Source organism: Impatiens glandulifera, chromosome 5 (genome assembly GCF_907164915.1).
Source record: "Impatiens glandulifera chromosome 5, dImpGla2.1, whole genome shotgun sequence".
Taxonomy (NCBI): domain Eukaryota; kingdom Viridiplantae; phylum Streptophyta; class Magnoliopsida; order Ericales; family Balsaminaceae; genus Impatiens; species Impatiens glandulifera.
In genome coordinates, this window is record NC_061866.1 from 53,644,738 (window position 1) to 53,664,034 (window position 19,297).

The following is a 19,297-nucleotide window of genomic DNA, read 5'->3' on the forward strand; positions in this document are numbered from 1 at the left end:
AAATATCCAATATGTAAGCTAGAAAGATAAAAATTTGAAAACATTTTTTTTTTTTATAGTTTTCACACGAGCGTAAAATTCCATATAAAGTTTCATTCGACCTTGTGATGGAAGATATAGCTTACAATCATTTTATTAATACATTGCACAATAATTTGAAGACTTTAATTAATTTGTATAAGGAAAATATCAAAATTTATAATTTTTTTTTTATAAATATCTTGTTTTAAAATATTATTTTATTAAATTTAAATTATAAAATAAAATTGGACTCAATACATTGAGTCATATCACAATTTGACTACACTTTCTAAAATAATACGACAGTATGAATTTCATCACATATCTAACGAAGCATATTCGACGTTCTCATTGGCACATGTTAGAGAAAAATATGGTAATCTCATCCCAATGAAAATTTGAGAAAAGAGAAAATAAATAAGGTCAAAGTTAACAAATTCGAACGAAAATGAACAATTCTCGAAGGACCATAATTTGTGGAAGATGTGGCCAAGAAGAACATACGAGACATAGTAAACGATGTTCTAAACAAAATCGTCAATAATTTTAAAATAAGAGTGTCGTAAGTTTTATTAATTATTAAGTTGTTGCATTTGTTTCACTCATTTTATATTGTTTTAACATTATCTTAAATTATTTTTATTTTCATAATTTGAATGAATTATTTATAAAAATAATTGATATATTGAAATAATTATATATTAATTATTTATAAAAGTGATGATAATATTTATTATTTATAAAAAAATAATAATTTAAATAATTAAATATATAATATATATTTAATAATAAGTTATTATATTAATAAAAAATATAAAAATATATATATTATACACACTATGTTAAAAGATTGAAAATATTGGAAAAAACTAGGTCGAAAAAAATTGAACAAACGAAATTAGTTTGAAAAGTTGATTTTCAAATGAGGTTATTTGGGAAAACTCTCCTGCCTTATCCTAAAATGCCAGCCCCAAATTGTGATCATGTAACATGGGAAATAAAACACAACATTTAGGTGGCAGTAGAATAATATTAACCATTTAATTGCTAATTATTTTGTTAGATTTAAAAAAAATGTATTTTTTTCCTCAAAATGAATATACAAAAGGTAGTTGAACATAATGTTATCGAACCAACCAATCAAAATTAAAAACATAAACAATAAATAAGCATAAACAACACTAATTATGCAGCAAAACAATCCAATAATATCATATGAGAAAAAAAAAACTGGGGAATACAAATTCTCAACCAAAGAGGTATGAACTAGTAAGGCCGATATGAACTTTGTGTGGCTTTCCTCTATTACTTTCACGTCAGATTTATCACCAAATAATTGATTTTTATCACAACATTTTTCTTTAATCCTTAACCCCATTACTCTTTTAATAGGGAGGAGTGAGTAAAACTTGACCAACCAAAAATAATTATGGGTCTTCTTCTTCATCTACACATTTTGGGCAGCTGCACCTGAAACCATAATCTTTGAGAAGCATTTGTCTCTCTTCTACGGGAAGTTCCTCATCTATATATGATATGGTAACCTGATAGATAGAGTCAATCAAAAACAAAACTATTAACCTTAATGTAAAATCATGATTTTTACCCAACTAATAGGCATGCAATTTTCACTTCAAAATTTACCTCTTCTTCTCTGGCAATGGGTCCAAGAGCAAGTATTATAGCATGGCCATCTTTGTCCTGTACCAAATATATAAATAAAAATATCAGCACAAGAACTAGCAAAGATCATATAAAAAAACTGGTTTTACCTCATCCCGCTTGAAGGCTTTAGCATTGGGAAGACATGAATGATTCATACAACTCTGAATAGGGAAAAATGCAGTTCCTGATATCCAAATATACAATATTTAATAGTGAGCTCCAAAATACTTAAACAACCTAAAATATGCATTTTCATCACATGAGATGAAGAAACAATCTGAAAATATGAATCTACATGAGATGTACCTTGACAAGGTTCTGAATAATCATCACCAAGAGCATCCAGTATAACCCTTGTTAGAACTTCAGCTTCATTCTGCCAACAAAATCAAAACAAGATCAGACTTGTGTCTGCCATTGCTAAAATACGATGATAATCTATATCATGATTAACATGTAACAACCTTTTCTGATAATGGAAGATCATCGATATAGAGAAAATAATCCTCCACTGGGGATGCTACTACCAAGTCACTTCACAAACAAGATAGATGGTAAGTTATAAGTGTGCAGATTAGTAATAAGCAATTCAAACATTGAAATAACATCTGATTTAGCATTTTCCCTTAAAAGATGAGAACTGTCTCTTTTTTTCAGACCAAAAATAGAAAAGAAAACTTACAGATTATTCAGTTCGAACATGCCAATTATATGGCCATATATCTCCAGAGAAAATACTGAATGAAGTTAAAGGACAATTAAATACATATATATCCCCAAAATAACTTAGAAGGTAAGAACAATTTAGAAAGAGTAGTAGAGCAAGCTAGTTTAATATGTTTTGAGGATACATAGCTCACACTCCTTGTCAAACATAGCAGCCTTCAGGAGTTGTAATGACTGGAATATTCAAATTTATCATCAGTAAATACTAGATGAAGAGAAAGACAATCAAGCCTTAATATGTCTTGATGCAAATGTGAATAACTGGTTACACAATGGAAAGGTGATTTACAGTGAATGCCAGTTCTTTTATTTGCATCCTAAATGCAGCCTCATCTTTGCAATCAACATCATCTGGCAATGCAACACACTCCCACCACCTACAGAAGAATGACCGTGAAAAAAGAAATTGAACAGATAATGATTTTTTTTTGAAGACCATGTTTTTTTCCTGGAGAAGGGTAGCAGAGCATCCCACTGCCATTGACCCCCACCTCAATCAAGGTGGTTGCATGCAAGGGACCTAGCCTATTCGAGCCTATTAGTACTTGAACTACCCTGGGTGGTTATAATTGAACAAATAAATGAATTTGTACAAATAGAATGATTATAAATAGTTCATACCTTTTCTTGTATCCCATTGATACAGGTTTCCATGCTTGAAATAGCAGATTCTGGTTACAGGTGTCATTTACGAAGTTTCCTTTCTTATCAACATTGTCTGCTTTCAACTTTCTATACCTCAGAATGGTAAATGCAATAACCTGAAAACATATCACAAATAGACTCTTCCATTAGAACCCCAGTTGTCATTTACCTGGTGCACAAAAATTAAGTTGCTCTCATTGCTTATAATAACACATCTTCACACTTGCAAATTGCAATAGACATACCTTTGCTGCCACATGGAAAATATCATTCGTTTCTGGAAGAGCAGGATGAATAAAAATGAAAAGAGGTTACATAATATGAGTACGTATAAACTTAACTTGTAAACATTGCTAATGCAATAACAAATGCAAATAGAACCTTACCATCAGCGTGTCGTATGAATTCTTGAAGTGCCTCCCTGTTAAATGATTCTGACTTCTGGCCCGTACAAAGTAAGGAATGAAATGAGTCCCAATCAGCCTTTGCACATGATTCACTATGAATTTAGAAAAAAAAATGGTATAAGCAATTCATGAATATTACATAAAAGATATTAACTAGACCACACAAGCATGCAAGAATTCTCCCGCTAGATGACCTTAAATTAAGAAATATATTCTTGGACTTGAAGTCTTGAACAATAACCAGCTACATAAAGTAACTCAATTAACATACAATCAGACAAATGCTTAGAGACGAAGAAAATCCCATAAGCGGTTTTCAACCTTGTTCACTGTGCTACATGGTTTATCAAACTGATTAACATCCCTTCTTTTATAAAAGGTTAAATTTAGAAGTCACTTACCAACAATAGTAAGCTTCCCTACATCCACCAGGACAATTAAAAACTGACGGCAAAGGGAACCTTCCAGAATGAGGTAGTTTCAAACCACCATTCATGAGTGATTGCACAACCTCCTGAAGAGAATCATTCTTAGAGCCACTAATAGAACATTCTCCGTGAAGGCTGTAATCTTCAGCCTTGGAGTTTTTTTCATCATCTAATGAATAATCTTCACAATACTCTTCTTGGACATGTGAAGAAGTCTGCTTGTGACATTCATTATTTGCCAGGACACCTAAATTTTGCAGATAAAGTCTCCTGCTAACTTGAAGTTCTATGGACCCAATAAAGCGAAAGCAGAAACTACAAACTAAACAATCAATCTGCATGAAGGGGAAATAGAAGCAAAGGTGAAAACTTTTTAACTCCGGAAAAATATTATAGGTGAACAACCAAATCCAATTGGACTATTTTTTAACTGAAAAACCTTATTTGAAGAATGTTGTGCACCAACAAGCATTTGGTCCTTTAAAACAAGGTCTCCTTCATTGAAATTTGATTCCGCATAGACACCTGCAATTCGTTCTTCTCAATTGCAGAGCTAGAAATATATAACATGTATAGAATCGAATAAAAGTGATGTATTAAAAAGCCTGTGGACCTTCGCAATTAATTATCAAAATACAAATAGAATGAGAATTATACCTTTTCCAAGCTTTGTGTTTTGCTTTACTTTAAGGCCTCGACATTGCCGAGCTGCAATGAGATTATCAAAATGCTCCTGAACGAAGCAAGAGAATAAATGGAAGAAATTGTCAAGAAGATGACTTTCAGACACTTCATGGGTAAACGAAACATGGGGATAGAGAAAATCTTATTTTTTTTAAAGCTTTTTAGATAGGTAAGACGAAAGCTGAATAACGAGAACACTATGTGTTCAAGTTGAGAGAAAATCTTGCCTGAACTTCATGGGAAGGAGGTGGCTTCAGAAGAGCGGCGATCTCGTTCGCAAATTTGGCGTCGATGGGGCAAACAATCTCCATAGAAACAATATGGACTGACGCTGCTCTCCCGCAGCTGCCTTTGACGGCGGGGAGAAGGTTTTAGGGTGGTTTTAAAAATATCAAATTAGCCCTTAAACTTATTATCAAAGATGAAATGATCCTCTGAACTTTATAAAATATCAATATGAAGTGTATTATTAAAATATGCAAACAATTTGTGCAAGTATCAGTTATGATAATTACATGTAAACGTCTTATTAAATTCTACAAGTCAAAAACAATTAACATCAGCTAATTGGGAAACCAGAGGGAGGCCTGTAGCATTGAAGTAATAATCATTTCTGCTTCAAAAGGATGAAAAAGGTAGTTTTTCCCAGGGCAGTCGAGAAAATCTCCACAATTTACCAGATTCTTGCCTCAAACACAACCAAAAAACTGCTCCAGAGATGGAGAGCTGAAAACATTGGTGGCAGTTCGTTCCGCTTTGATAGGTGAGACATGAAGTTCATATTTGATGAATCGCTAGTGGCAACAAAAGGAGGAGAAACAATGAATGTAAGATACTAATTCAATTTGAATAAACAACCAAGTCAGACCAAAATTGCAGATATTTTAAGAAAGAAAACTAAAAATTGGATGTGATTCTAAAGAATGACAAATCCCAGTCAAGACTTGATCAGAATTTGGAAATCACGAACCATGAAAGATGTCATATTGGGTAGGACCAAGTCAAATGATTCAGAATGATAATACATTTCTCATATGATTCTACTACAGGTGAGTAAAGTTTACCGCTAACTGATATACTACTTCAGCATTTGAGTCAATGTGCCAATCTGGTTCAAGCTGTCGAACAAAGGATGTACGTCCGATTCCTGTACTGCAAAAGAGAACCTGCACCAACATTTTAACTTATATAATAAACCTCGTCCAAAGTAAACATGCATTAGCCTCTTACCTTGTCTTTCACCAAGCATCCAGATGTGAATACTCCAGCATCTTCTAAAGCCAGAAGAACATTTTTCTGCTTGTAATATAATGAGAAAAAACAATTAGACCAGGTTTGTTGTTCTACCACTATTGGAATTGTTGTAAATAAGACAACTTAACATGCCTAGCAAAAAAAAAAATGTTTTTCAGTAACAGTGAGCTATTCTATTAACTATAAACAAAAATCTTCATGTCTGGAATAATCAGAAAATATTAGGTAACCAAAGAGCATGAGAAAACCACTCACTTCGCCTTCATCGTCTAGTACTCTTTCCATGAGATATAAATCACAAAACTTTGTTATTTCCAGAAGAACTTCTAGCACAGAGGATCTCACAGTTGCTTGTTTCTGCCCAAAATAAAGAATTAATGGCTGCTTCCATCAAGATCAAACGAGCCACCACCGACAAATAAAGACTAAACAGTTAGCAAAGGTTTTCCCACCTGAAGCTCCTCTGGAATGGTTTCCTCAAGAATGACTCCAAGCAAACGGCATGTTACCTACATTACAAAATTAATGAGAACATTGAAATTTCATAAAAGGAATCTTGTTATTTATAAATTTATTACCTACCTTCCTTCCTTCATTTAACCTCTGCCTAATTACTTGTCCTAGAGTTGGCTGCAACAATGGAATAACAGGCATTAGAATTCTGCATAAAAATATTTAAGTTCAGGTCAGTTTACCAACCTTCACGGGTTGAAAAAACTCATCAATGCCATCCTGAGCCTGTGAATTTTGCGAAAATTCAGCTAGTGTCAGACTTGAATTTGAATGAGTATTAACACCAGAAGAACTAGGCATGTTAGATTGCCGTTTAGGTTGGCTTCTGTGAGATGCTCTAGACGATCTCAATAGCTTCCATGTAAATAATATTGCCACCACAAGACCAGCTATCGCCCCAATTGAGTGTGAATCCTGCAATAATAATATACATGACATCATTATGCATAGAATCACTTATATCTAATCAAACACACATTTCTTTATTCATTGCATGCTGTTAATATGATTGGAATTTGGAATACTAGCTAGGTTATCATTATTGACAACGTAGATTTTGATTTTCCTCCATGATATAAGTTCAAAATTGCACGCAAAGCAATCAGATAAACAAAATTTACAAATGCGAATACAAACAATCGCAGTAATGTGATATGAGAATTGGAAGATAGAGAGGAATTGAGACGCAAACCAGATTCTGAAGCGAGATCGAGAAAATAGCGAACAATTTTACAGTGATGTAATCTCCAAATCTCTTGCATAGCTGTAGCAGATCCTCTTTCGAATAATCATCATCACCCATGGTTAAGAAGGGAAAACTTAATGTAATCCTGAGATAACCGTCAGACTCTCATCTTACCGCCGCTCAGTTTTCAGCGATAAGTCCCCGTCGATCAATAGGCCGGTTGTCAGGGTGAAGAAGAAGGAGGAATCGGGAAGATAAATCAAGCAATGAAATGCGTTGATTTTGGTGGTTACTGATATTCTCGGCTTCTGATCCTTCCTTCCTTCCTTTCGCCCAACAACTTCCTTCTCCTCCTTGTAATATGATTTTTGTGATTCACGATCATTAAATTATTGAATTAAATCTACACATTTCAATAATTTAATAATGCTAACACTAACGGAACAATACATTTCACTCTTCTACTTATTATCCGTCCCGCCATATTTTAATTTTTCTGTACACATAATATATTTTTTTCAGTTTGAAAATTATTCTCTACATATTTATTTTTTCTATACAATAATATTTTTTTAATAACCATTTATTTGTAATTCCAGTCCTAATGTACTTTATCTTTTAATGGGTTAAGAGGGCATCTAATCTCTTGTGATTCTCGTACTAGGGTGGGCGATTTTAAGAAAAGAACTAGAAAGAAGTATTTAAAAAAAAAAATCATAATACAAAGGGTTAGTTAGGAGAGATTCAAACTAAGTCTATGTAATTTTATTTGTAAAATTTTTGCCTAATGATACTAAAATTCGATTAAATTGAAGATAATAATAATTAGTTTACGTTAAACTCAAAGAAGAAAGACTTATATATACAACTATAATGATTGTTTATTGTGAAACCATCCATTTTTTACCTTTATAAGTTTGATATTTTGTCATTTGTGTTACTTAAAGGATTGGATTGTTGTAGGTATATATAATTTGATGTTTATAAATTAAACTTTAACATATTAATTCTCTATCTATCATTCTATACAATATCTTCCTCCATGAATATCTAAAAAAAAAAAATATTTAAAGTTCTATCATTCAATTTCAATAAATGAGTGCCCTAATTCCTTAATATTTGGAAAACCCTAGTTTCAAAAGTTCAAAGTAAAATCCATACAAGTTTCCCATTCTCCAAAGAATAAGTCAATGAACAAAAAAAAAATGTAATTCTTAATTAATTATTATTTGCACTGACCAAATCTCTATAGATCAATTTTATAGATAAAATGATCAACCAACATTTTCAATAAATAATAAATTAGAAACCTTAGTATTGATTTTTTCTCACCATTTCTACCTACAAGATATTGAAAACTTCTAAATTAGAAATAAAAAACAAAGGGAGGAAGCCAATTTAGAAATTTTCAATATCTTGTAAGTGACATGTTACGATAAGAACATAAGAAATGGTCAATATGATATATTTCAATTGCTCTATATAAACTAAGCATTCAATGCAACTAATATTCCAAATCAATATATCATGTATAGAATCATGTCTTTTACCTCCTCCAATCTGTTCCTACTCCCCCTCCTCCTCCTTTCCTTCTTCTTGGCCGGAGCTATTGCCGTTGACCCTCTCTCTAGTCAATGTTCGAGCCCGATATCAAACCTCACATCTTCCTATGATGATCCTATATACCAAACAAACTTGAACAAACTAATGGGTTACCTCTACATCAAGGCACCTCCCACCGGCTATGCTAATGCCTCAATTGGATCGAGCCAACACACGACTATCCATGGCCACGCCCTATGCCGAGGAGATAAGAATGCAACAACTTGCAGGACATGTCTTGTCGAAGCAAGCAATCGAATCCGCAAACTTTGCTCTTCCGACGAGTATAAGGGAGCTGGTATATGGTACGACAATTGTCTCTTGAAGTATTCCGACAACAATTTCTTCGGCGTCATTGATGATAAATGGAAGTTGTTCCTCATCAACACAATGAACGTGAGTGATCCGGTGCTGTTCAACCGAAAGATGAACGATTTGCTCGGATTGCTGTCGGACAAAGCTGCCTCTAACACGTCGAAATTGTATGCGGCTGGGAATGTGGAGCTTGATGGATCGGGGTTGAAGAAAGTTTATGGGTTAGTTCAGTGTACGAGAGATCTGTCGGGAGTGAATTGCAAGAAATGTATTGATGATGCCATAAGCAGGCTTCCAAGCTGCTGCTATGGAAAGGAAGGAGGAAGAGTTGTTGTAGGAAGTTGCAGCGTTCGCTATGAGATTTACCCTTTCTTCAATGTTGACTCTTGATCATCACTCCGACTTAATAATAAAATATTATCTCCTCATAAAAAAATAATAATAATACCAATTTGTCTAAAATAAGCATGCATGAGGTATTAGAATATACTTAATATTTAATACCTTATATATATTTGATTCATATATGTTCTTATAATTAATTGTCTTTAATTATTTTCCCCATATTATTTGTATTTTGCTATGTTTCAATTATATTTTTTACAACTCCAGTTGTTTGTATGGTTTATTTGTCTTAAAAAAAAATGAAGTCTTTTTTTTATATATATTTTTTAAAATATTTAATTTAATATGATATAGACTAGAGTCATTTAAGAATAACGACAAAAACACGAGTGTTTAAATGTCACCAAACACACTCGAAACATAACGAGATTAATTATTTGGTGAACAATAGTTAAAACAATATAAACAAAAAAATGTTCATATATAAACAAACATAACATAAAATATAGCGTTAACGAGTTTGGAGATTCTCAATAAGATAAATGAGTTCACCGATTGCTTTCACCGATTTTTTATAAGAGACCTCTCATATCGTCATTATAATAACGTTGTCAATTAAACGTATCGATCAACCGCGATCACTAAACGTACTACGGTTTATCTCGAGTTAAATAGTCTATCAGAAGATAATTGAGATAGGAATCTACCGACTCAATCCAACCGAGCTCGCGGTTTTTATCCAAATCTCTCAACAACCAACGATTCTTTAAGACATGAGATACTCAATGTTTTATTTTTATTTTTTTAAATAGGAGATGTTTATTTATTTTCTAGAGACCTAGTCAGCTTCAACTCTCTACTTAATAATAATTGTAATAACTAATAAGAATCGAACATGAAATATATTATTATTGTTAATTAATTTGTTCAAATAACATTTTTACTTTTTATTTTTATTTTGGGTGACCCCAACAACTTAAGTCCCCAATAAACATAGAATGTAACTATTTATAACCTATGATCTAGTTTGTTTCGGAAGTTCCTCCTAGTAACATTTAAATGAAAAAAAGAAGTCCATGGGACACATTATTCCCACAGAATTCATGTTGGCCACCCTTTGTTCGGTTATCAAGGTGAGATCTAATACCAACAAAATAACTAAATTACGTACCCAAACTCAAACCAAGAAATACCTAAACAAGACTAATAGTCTAACACTTGGAGTCTTCATATTTTATGATTACATAACAATTACAGCTAGCCTTATTTATGTTCATTAACTTAATTAGTATTACACTATTACTAGGTAATTTAACCGAAGTTAAAGTCTTTAGCGACGATGTAAGATTACAGTCATTCATATTCCAATTTTCTGTGGACGCTTGATTAATGTAGTTAATTACCCATTTTCTACTAATGCATTGATCAACAAGATCATTTAAATTTTCAAATAGGTATCGCTTTTTCTCAACAAAATCATAAACAATCACGCCGTAGATGAACTGCTGGAGTCATCCTTGATCTTGATCACACACTTGTATATCTTTAAAAATATAGCCTGAATGCAAGTCCTTATTTATCATTACTTATTTTTGTTGATCATTGAATAAGTATATTAAATAGAATGCAAGATCGATCTATTTGTTGAATATCATATTAGAAGATAGCTGCCTGTACAGGGGCGGAGCCAGGATAAAAAATGACATGGGGCTGACTCCAACTTGCATCTCAGATTTAACTTTCTATATACTTCGCTTTTTTTCAATAAAATTTTCACGATTATTCAAAGATGGAGACTCGTCATGCCCTCTCAATGCACACGCTTGCAAAATGAGTCACCGAGTGCTTTCAATAGTTGTTGTAAGCCGTAATCTGTTATTTTGTTTTTCATCTGAATACTATGCATTTAGTACTTTGTCAATATGACAAGGATATTCATTAGATTATCAAGATATTCAACTGCCCTATTATGTGGTGAAATATTACATCCTATATGCATAACAAAAGAGCATTTATCCCCATCATTAACTCGCTTTCAATATTTGAATTCATCTATTGTAAATGTAGGTTTTTGGGGTTGCTTATGTTCAAACAAGAAATATGGGAAACAAAAAGTAGCATCTTTCAAAGGAGAGTATTCTAACCAAGTAAATTTCTTAAACCAATGACTTTGGAATCGTCAATTTTGATTTCCAAATTTGGTCGGCGGGTACTCATCCTTAATAGGTTGATATGACCCCATCTTATATAAGATCATCTAATTTCATCCATTTTATTAAAAGGATATTTCCATATCGGAATGCGTAATGCTGGATCAAGTTTAAGAGAACTTACAGCAAATACCGAATCAAACCAATGTAACTATTTTAACTTGTTTATTAATATTAATTTATATTTTCTTATAAATTTTTGAAATAGTTTAAAATTAAGAAATATAAAACACTATTATTATTTTAATTTTTATATTTTACCCTTATAAAGAGTTTGTATTATTAATTATATTAAAATAAATAAAAAATAATGTATAATTATTATATAAATATAATTTTAAAATAAATAATATTATTATATGATTTACATTATTTTATATATATTAGAAAATATTGTTGGTATAAAATAAAATAATTATGAATTAATTTTTAGATAAAAATAATATTTTAAAATTAAAAGTGAGGTCAGGGTTTGATCCCTGACCTCGTCTTCACAGTTTAGTCATATAGCCAACTAGGCTAAAAACCACTTGTCAAATATATATATATAAAATTTTTTGTTTTAAGATTTTAATTTAGGTCATGTGTGATCCGCCCTGTGCCTGTATATTTTGAATAATCTAGAAGGAACTGGTCAAATTTCTAATTAGGTTTTGTTTGATACCGGCCATGAGGTCCACGACCAATCCTAGCTAGCCAGCAAAAAGAAAATGGAGATGGTTTTGTACCAATACCATATTAATCTATAAAATAATAATATTAATTCTTAGATAAGGTACTTTGTCCAATTATGTTCTTAGATAAAATAATAATATTCATGTTAGTGGTGACATATCATGGGTTGACGCCGCCAATTCATATTCAATTGGTCAACATTTTCGTTCACTAGTGCAATTTTCAATTCAGTAATATAAAACTATATATTAATCAAGATATACATGATATATGGTTTGGGTTTTATTTTATTCTTAATAAAATCTAATTATATATATATATATATATTCTAATTTTATGTTGTCTGACATGGGGTTATTTGAAAGAAGAAAAAAAGTTATGGAATTAAAATTTTGTACGAAGAAAAGTGAGTTTTTATAAAGATTATTTGTATTAAATACTTTTTTATTAGTTTAAAATTATAATTTTATAAAAATATTTTAATTGATTAATTAAATAATTTAATAATTAAAATAATAAGTAGTATATATAATAAAATATTTTTATGCTAAATTAAGACCTTACATCCGAAGACATATACAAAGGATTGGATATATAAGATATTGGTTCAGTTTGACAATTTTTAAATATCAGACTCTATATTCATAGTTAATATTTTAAAACAACTAATTAAACAAAATCAAATAAAAAAATCATTATAATTCAAAACTTAAAATCAAATTGGTATATTTTGTAAAAGAAATAGAAAAAATCAATATATTACGCGATTTGTCTTGGATACTTCAACCCTAGTTAATAGTCTTTTCTAGATATCCTTTAAGCTAATATCTAGTTTGTTTGTTTTCAAAAAGAAACTACTTTCATGCACGATTTCTTATAATAAATTAAAAGTTTAATAAAACTAAATTCTACTTTGATGCACTTGCTTATGATTTAATTTCATAATTAATTTGATAGCATAAACAATAAAAAGGAAAGATTCTTGGAGTAAAAAATAAAAACAAACATGCCCATACAAAAAAAAATTAACTTATTTTTAAACTACAACAAAACGAATTTTACCGACACAAAACCTTGGGACTAGCGGCACATATATTTGTCACCAAAATTGTGGCCACAACATAAAGCCTGAGCGGCGTATATATGTGTCAAAAATTTATTTGTGTGATCATTGGGATTGGAGAGATCTTCTGAACTTAGATGTGTTTGGTAAATTTGTAATTGATATTGAAAAATTCTTAAGTTTGGTAAACTTTCTAATATTCATAATTAAAATTAAAATTAAAATTTAATGAATTCGATATAGTGTAATTTTATATATTCTTTAATTATATTTTTTTAGATCAGAATTGTAATTCTAATTTTATTTATTTTTTTAAGTAAAATAATTTAATATTTTATCATTTAAAACATTATTAAAGTTTTCAATCGATAATTGTTTTTTGAATTTATAATGTTAAAATATCGAACCGATATATATATATATATATATATATAAATATATATATATATATATATATATATATATATATATATTATTTTTTAATTATAAAGTTAACATGTTAAATTTATATATTTTTAATAAAAATTGAAACATAAAAAATCCTAACACTATAGAGTTATCTAATTGGTTAGGTCAAATTAATATTTTAATAAAATATATAATGTATATTAAAATTAATTTTATTATATATATTTTTTTTTAAATAAAAATTATGATTGAATTAAAATTCTATAATTTTTTTTAAATATAAAAATTAAATTAAAATTTAATATTAATACTCATTTGAAATTAGAATAATGTCAATTCTATTCGTCTAAACATTTATACATTTATTTGATGAAGAAGAAAAGAAAAGTCCAAATATTGACTTATAAACCATATAATAATGATTCAAAAGTCTATCATTTCGACTTATGAGTTCTGACTTCTGACCACAGCTTTTGAGCCAAAACCCATAAATCGTTTCACTATATATAAACGAGCACCAATCGATGATCTACAAACAATAGTACTTAATTAATCATGTATTTTCCAACTTTGATTTATATATCTATAATCATCATCTACCTTCAAACAGTGTATGGATCAGACCCCCTCTTCCACTTTTGTTCAAGCTCTCTAAACATTACATCCCCTTACCAAACCAACCTTAAAAATGTTTTAGCCTCTCTCACCCTCACTACTCCTCCGACCGGTTTCGGGATCTCATCCATCGGAAATTACCAAGACCGAGCCTACGGACTTTCCCTCTGCCGCGGTGACGTGTCCTCCGGCGATTGCAAGTCCTGCGTGGTTGAAGCGGGAAGTGAGATTCGTAGTCGTTGCGAAAACAATAAAGGAGGCGTTATATGGTACGATAACTGCATGTTGAAGTACTCAAATGAGGATTTTTATGGTAAAATAGATAATCAGAATAAGTTCTATATGTGGAACGTGAGAAGTGTGAACAATTCCGCGTCTTTTAACCAGGAGACGAGGAACTTGTTGAGCCAATTGGCGAACCGGGCTTATTTGGATAAGAAGATGTATGCGGTTGGGGAGACGGTTATGGAGGAATCGGGGAAGCTTTATGGGTTGGTTCAGTGTACGAGGGATTTGTCGACCGTTGATTGTAAGAAATGTTTGGATGGTGTCATTGATGAGCTTCCAAGCTGCTGTGATGGGAAAGAAGGTGGTAGGGTTGTTGGTGCTAGTTGTAACATAAGATATGAGATTTATCCCTTTGTCAATGTTTAATTAATTAGTAATTAAGAGAAATAAAAATAAATCATGACAATAATCTGCAATCTTAATAAATAAATAAATAAAGGGTTTCTTTCTTTAACTTAATTGCTACATTGGGTTGTTGTTTGTTTGTGTTACAATTTAATATAAATACTTTAGTTTAAACTATTATAATTATCGTTTTTTAAGATATCTCTAAAAATAGTAACCTTTAACCCTAGGAACAATATTTTTTAACAGATGAAGATGAGAAGTGACTTTGAATTGATGATCATGAATTTTGTACTATATCACTTAAATTCTTTATTAAACATGAAAAATTGTCTTAAAAAATATTATTGTATTTTGGATTATTCTACTCTTAAGATAATTCATTTCTAATGCAAGTGGCTCATGAGTTTGCTCAAAATTTTTTTTTTTTTTTTTTACAGTCCAAGCAAACCATTAACAATTGGATCACTCATAAAAAGTAACTGTAGAGTCTGTATGGTTTGAAACAGGCTCTAAAACAATGGTACAAGAAGTTTGATAGGTTCATAAAAAGTAACAATTTTTTGAGGTGTGAAGTTGATCATTGTTGTTATATCAAGAGGTTTGATAAATCGTACATTATTCTACTACTCTACGTTGATGACATGTTGATTGCTGAAAAAAACTTGTATGAGATTAACAAGCTCAAGAAAAAGTTGTTTGAAAAGTTTGCAATGAAGGATTTGAGTGCTGCAAAACAAATCATTGGGATGAGAATTTTCAAGGATGAAGAAGTTCTCAAGCTTTCACAAGAAGAATATGTGAAGAAAGTTTTTAGCAGGTTTAACTTGTATGATGTAAAACCAGTTACTACCCCCTTAACTAGTCACTTCAAACTATCTAAAGATCAGTTGCCTTCAACAGAGAAGGAGAAAAAATTACATGGCCACTGTTCTGTATGCCTCTGTCATTGGTTGTATTATGTATGCGATGGTTTGCACAAGACCAGACATAGCACATATAGTGAGAGTTATTACAGGTTCATGAGCAACACGGGTAGACAACATTGGGAAGCAGTAAAGTGGATACTACGATACTTAAGAGGAAGTACGAGTCTCACTTTGTGTTTTCGAAAGTCTAATATGGGTTTGGAAGAATATATTGATGCTGAAAATGGTGGTGATGTTGATAGTAGGAAGAACACAATAGGGTACATTTATACTCTAGGAGGTACTGCAATCAGTTGGGTTTCAAAATTGCAGAAGATTGTTGCTTTTTCTAGTTGTGAGGCAGAGTATGTTGCTGTGACAGAGGCTGCTAAGGAGATGATGTAGTTACAACCCTTTTTGCTAGAATTGGGTCAAGACTACGAGGAAAGTGTGTTGAGATGCGAAAGTCAGAGTGTCATTCATTTGGCAAAGAATCCTGTTAATCATGGCAGGACGAAGCATATACAAGTTCGTTATCATTTCATCCGATCAACTTTAGAAGATGGAGTATTAGCTCTTGAGAAGATTCCCGGGAGTGAGAATCCAGCTGATATGTTGACGAAAGCTGTGACAAATGAGAAACTAAAGTTGTGTGCAACTTCAGTTGGTCTTCTTCGTTAAGACACCGAATGGAAAGCCACTACCGATCGAGAGATGATGAAGTTAGTCTTCAAGTGGGAGATTGTTGAGTTATGGAGCCTACACTTATAATAAGCTCTACATTGTTAATTAGAGTTTATTGAGTTTTCTTTTTGTGGTTTTGGGTTTGGGCCTGACCAAAGTTATTTAGGTTTATTACCTGAATGTTTACCCTATAAATATGTGATTATTAAGAGTTTATATTGAATAGACTAAATTCTAGAGAGATAAAGTGTGAGACAAAAACTTTGTATTCCTTTTCTTCATAGTGAAATCTGGTGGTGGCTGAAGTGGATGTAGCTCAATTTGAGTGAATCACTATAAATTTGTGTCTTCTTGTGTTCTTATTTTTGCATTTTTACATATTGTTTCAAGCTGGTCGGATTTGGGAGATATAAATCCTAACACAACCGTCTTGGCTAGTGTCAATCGGACAACTCTCAAAATCTGTCTATCAAGGAGTTTTCATTCAGCTTCATCCATCTTCTCTGGTTTCTCACTCAAAGATACATGAAGCTCTTTCCATAGAGATAGTCTTCAATCTGCATTCTCCAGAAGGCATAATTTGGCCCATCAAATCTTTCAATCCCATGTCCTATACTATTCTCACTTGTCATTGTTTCCAATGCTCAGATCTAGCTTAGTTACTCTGATACCAGTTGTTAGAATTTGAATCTCCCAAATTCTACCAGCTTGAAACAATCTGTAAGAATGCAAGAAAGAAGAACATAAGAAGACACAAATTTATAGTGGTTCACTCAAATTGAGCTACAGCCGTCACCACCAGATTTCACTATGAAGAAAAAGAAGGAATATAGAGTTTTTGTCTCACACTTTATCTCTCTAGAATTTTGTCCTTCTTGTAAACCCTTAATAATCACATATTTATAGGGTAAACATTCAGGTAATAAACCTAAATAATTCTTGGTCAGACTCAAACCTAAAACTAAATACAAACCCAATAAACTATAATTAACATTTGTAGAGTTTATTATAAATGTAAGCTCCATAACTCAACAATGAGTCAGTGGAATAAAGACTGAAAAGTACGTAAGAAATCATGATCTTTGACCAGGGATCTATAGAGAAACAACTTGTAATATTTTATTGTTTGTGATTTTCACTACTTAATTGTGTTAGTACAAATTTAAGCATTATTATATTTTTGAAGAAATTTGTACACATTTACACAAAATTATTCATCCTATATATATTTAAGTAATTATTTTTGCGTACCTTATATTGTTCCGTCCTTTAAATCATGCTTTATTCCCGCAAATATAATTTTTTTTTTAGCTATATATAAGCTATGGTCAGAATCTGTGACTTTTTTTACCGTCTATTTTGGTTTTTTTTACTTTGATTTTGGTTTTTTTTTTAATTTTTATCTGTGTTTGGGTAAAATCTTTGTTTAATTTTAATTTTTTTTAAACTAAAATTTTAAAGTTTAAGTAGGACTATTATTAAAAGAAATAATTTGTTTTCATAAAATTCGAAAGAATGAATTGAGGAGGGAATTATTGAGCCTTGTGAATCCAGCTCAATTATGGCCTTAAGAAAAGGAAGAAGATATAAGAAGAAGAGAAGCAAAATTAACCTTCTCTTTGCCTTTTATCATTTTCAAGTTTAACTCTTTGTTGTCTCATATTTAAACTTGTTTGGGTTTGAATGAAATTAGTTTTGTGAGAATGTATACCTTAATTTTAAGTTTAAAGTTGAGAAGAACATTTGTATCCGTTTTTGTTGATATAGTGATATTTGTCGGTTGATCCCGTCTTTATATCCTTCAGGTTGAGAGAGTTTTTCACATAAATCTGGTGTTATTTATTATTGTGTTTGTTTTGGTTTTAAATTTGAATGACTTGTGCATTTACCCATCTCACATTCATTGATTACAATAAAAAAATATTATTCATTTCGAAATTCCCAATAAATGGTATCAGAGCTGTTAATTTTTTATTTATTTATTGAAAGTGATTTTGTAAGTTGAGATGAAAGGCAGTAGTAGCACAATGATCAGATTAAAAAATAATAACGGACATATTTGGAAATCCAAAATGGAGGATATATTTTATTGTAAAAACTTATATGAGCCGGTTGAAGGAGATAGTGTGAAGCCAAAAGATGTGACTGACGCTGATTGGACAAAATTAAATCGGAAAACAGTCGGCACAATCAAACAATGATTTGACGATAGTGTGTACCACACCATACAGCAAATGAGAAGAGTGCACATGAGTTGTGAAAGAAACTGGAGTCATTGTATATTTGTATGAGCATAAAACAACAAATAACAAAGTGTTTATGATTCGAAAGTTAGTAAATCTAAAATTCAGAGAAGGTACATTTGTTGTTGAGCATTTAAACGAGTTCCTGAGCTTGATTAATTAAATGTCACATATCATTACTACATGAGTGAAAAAACTCTCTAAATGTGTGGCATCAACGTCTCGATCATATGAGTGAGAAATGACTGCGAATTCTGGTGAAAAAGCTTCACATCCACTCAACCAAAGACGAGGTTCCGGTGACAATTGATTAATTAAGCTCTATAACTCGTTTAAATGCTCAACAATACCTATACATTCTCTAAATTCTAGATTTACTAACTTTGAATTAGAAACACTTTGTTATTTGTTGTTTTCTACTCATACAATGACTCAAGTTTCTTTCATTAACTCATTTCCACTCTTCTCACTTGTTATACATGGTGATACACACTATCATCAAGTCACTGTCTGATTGTGTCGACTGCTCTCCGATTCCATTTTTTCCAATTAGAGACAACCATATATT

At 31.2% G+C, this 19,297-nt stretch overlaps 3 protein-coding genes across 3 annotated transcripts; 1 reads left to right on the plus strand and 2 right to left on the minus strand.

The window, feature by feature from the left end:
* Positions 1 to 1,160: 1,160 nt before the first annotated feature.
* On the minus strand, positions 1,161 to 4,959 carry LOC124938347 (histone-lysine N-methyltransferase ATXR2). The gene is made up of 15 exons (XM_047478768.1): positions 4,804 to 4,959; positions 4,550 to 4,625; positions 4,332 to 4,417; positions 3,866 to 4,227; positions 3,444 to 3,556; positions 3,303 to 3,334; positions 3,034 to 3,173; positions 2,702 to 2,789; positions 2,538 to 2,586; positions 2,369 to 2,423; positions 2,151 to 2,220; positions 1,993 to 2,062; positions 1,794 to 1,870; positions 1,666 to 1,722; positions 1,161 to 1,565 (listed from the first exon to the last, which is right to left on the minus strand). Exons 1-15 carry the CDS (start codon positions 4,885 to 4,887, stop codon positions 1,449 to 1,451), a joined length of 1,476 nt encoding a protein of 491 aa, XP_047334724.1. The 5' UTR covers positions 4,888 to 4,959; the 3' UTR covers positions 1,161 to 1,448.
* A 39-nt stretch (positions 4,960 to 4,998) lies between these two features.
* LOC124938351 (peroxisome biogenesis protein 22-like) lies at positions 4,999 to 7,393 on the minus strand. The gene is made up of 8 exons (XM_047478771.1): positions 7,035 to 7,393; positions 6,530 to 6,757; positions 6,413 to 6,460; positions 6,283 to 6,339; positions 6,086 to 6,187; positions 5,807 to 5,872; positions 5,641 to 5,742; positions 4,999 to 5,370 (listed from the first exon to the last, which is right to left on the minus strand). The coding sequence occupies exons 1-8, from the start codon at positions 7,143 to 7,145 to the stop codon at positions 5,266 to 5,268; spliced, it is 819 nt and encodes a 272-aa protein (XP_047334727.1). The 5' UTR covers positions 7,146 to 7,393; the 3' UTR covers positions 4,999 to 5,265.
* A 1,174-nt stretch (positions 7,394 to 8,567) lies between these two features.
* LOC124939730 (cysteine-rich repeat secretory protein 38-like) lies at positions 8,568 to 14,957 on the plus strand. Its single transcript, XM_047480173.1, has 3 exons — positions 8,568 to 9,330; positions 14,524 to 14,617; positions 14,783 to 14,957. The coding sequence occupies exons 1-3, from the start codon at positions 8,568 to 8,570 to the stop codon at positions 14,913 to 14,915; spliced, it is 990 nt and encodes a 329-aa protein (XP_047336129.1). The 3' UTR covers positions 14,916 to 14,957.
* The last annotated feature ends 4,340 nt before the right edge of the window (positions 14,958 to 19,297 follow it).

Bases quoted from the DNA above. Each gene is read 5' to 3' on its own strand.
- LOC124938347 (XM_047478768.1), bottom strand. From the start codon at position 4,887: ATGGAGATTGTTTGCCCCATCGACGCCAAATTTGCGAACGAGATCGCC. The intron at 2,790-3,033 runs GTATGAACTATT...ATTCTTCTGTAG, and splicing joins TCAATGGGATACAAGAAAAG to GTGGTGGGAGTGTGTTGCAT. The intron at 2,063-2,150 runs GTTGTTACATGT...TTTTGTTGGCAG, and splicing joins ATCTTCCATTATCAGAAAAG to AATGAAGCTGAAGTTCTAAC.
- LOC124938351 (XM_047478771.1), bottom strand. From the start codon at position 7,145: ATGGGTGATGATGATTATTCGAAAGAGGATCTGCTACAGCTATGCAAG. The intron at 6,188-6,282 runs GTGGGAAAACCT...TATTTTGGGCAG, and splicing joins CCATTCCAGAGGAGCTTCAG to AAACAAGCAACTGTGAGATC. The intron at 5,743-5,806 runs GTAAGAGGCTAA...ATGTTGGTGCAG, and splicing joins GATGCTTGGTGAAAGACAAG to GTTCTCTTTTGCAGTACAGG.
- LOC124939730 (XM_047480173.1), top strand. From the start codon at position 8,568: ATGTCTTTTACCTCCTCCAATCTGTTCCTACTCCCCCTCCTCCTCCTT. The intron at 9,331-14,523 runs CTTGATCATCAC...ATAAAGGAGGCG, and splicing joins CCCTTTCTTCAATGTTGACT to TTATATGGTACGATAACTGC. The intron at 14,618-14,782 runs AAGTGTGAACAA...GGATTTGTCGAC, and splicing joins TTCTATATGTGGAACGTGAG to CGTTGATTGTAAGAAATGTT.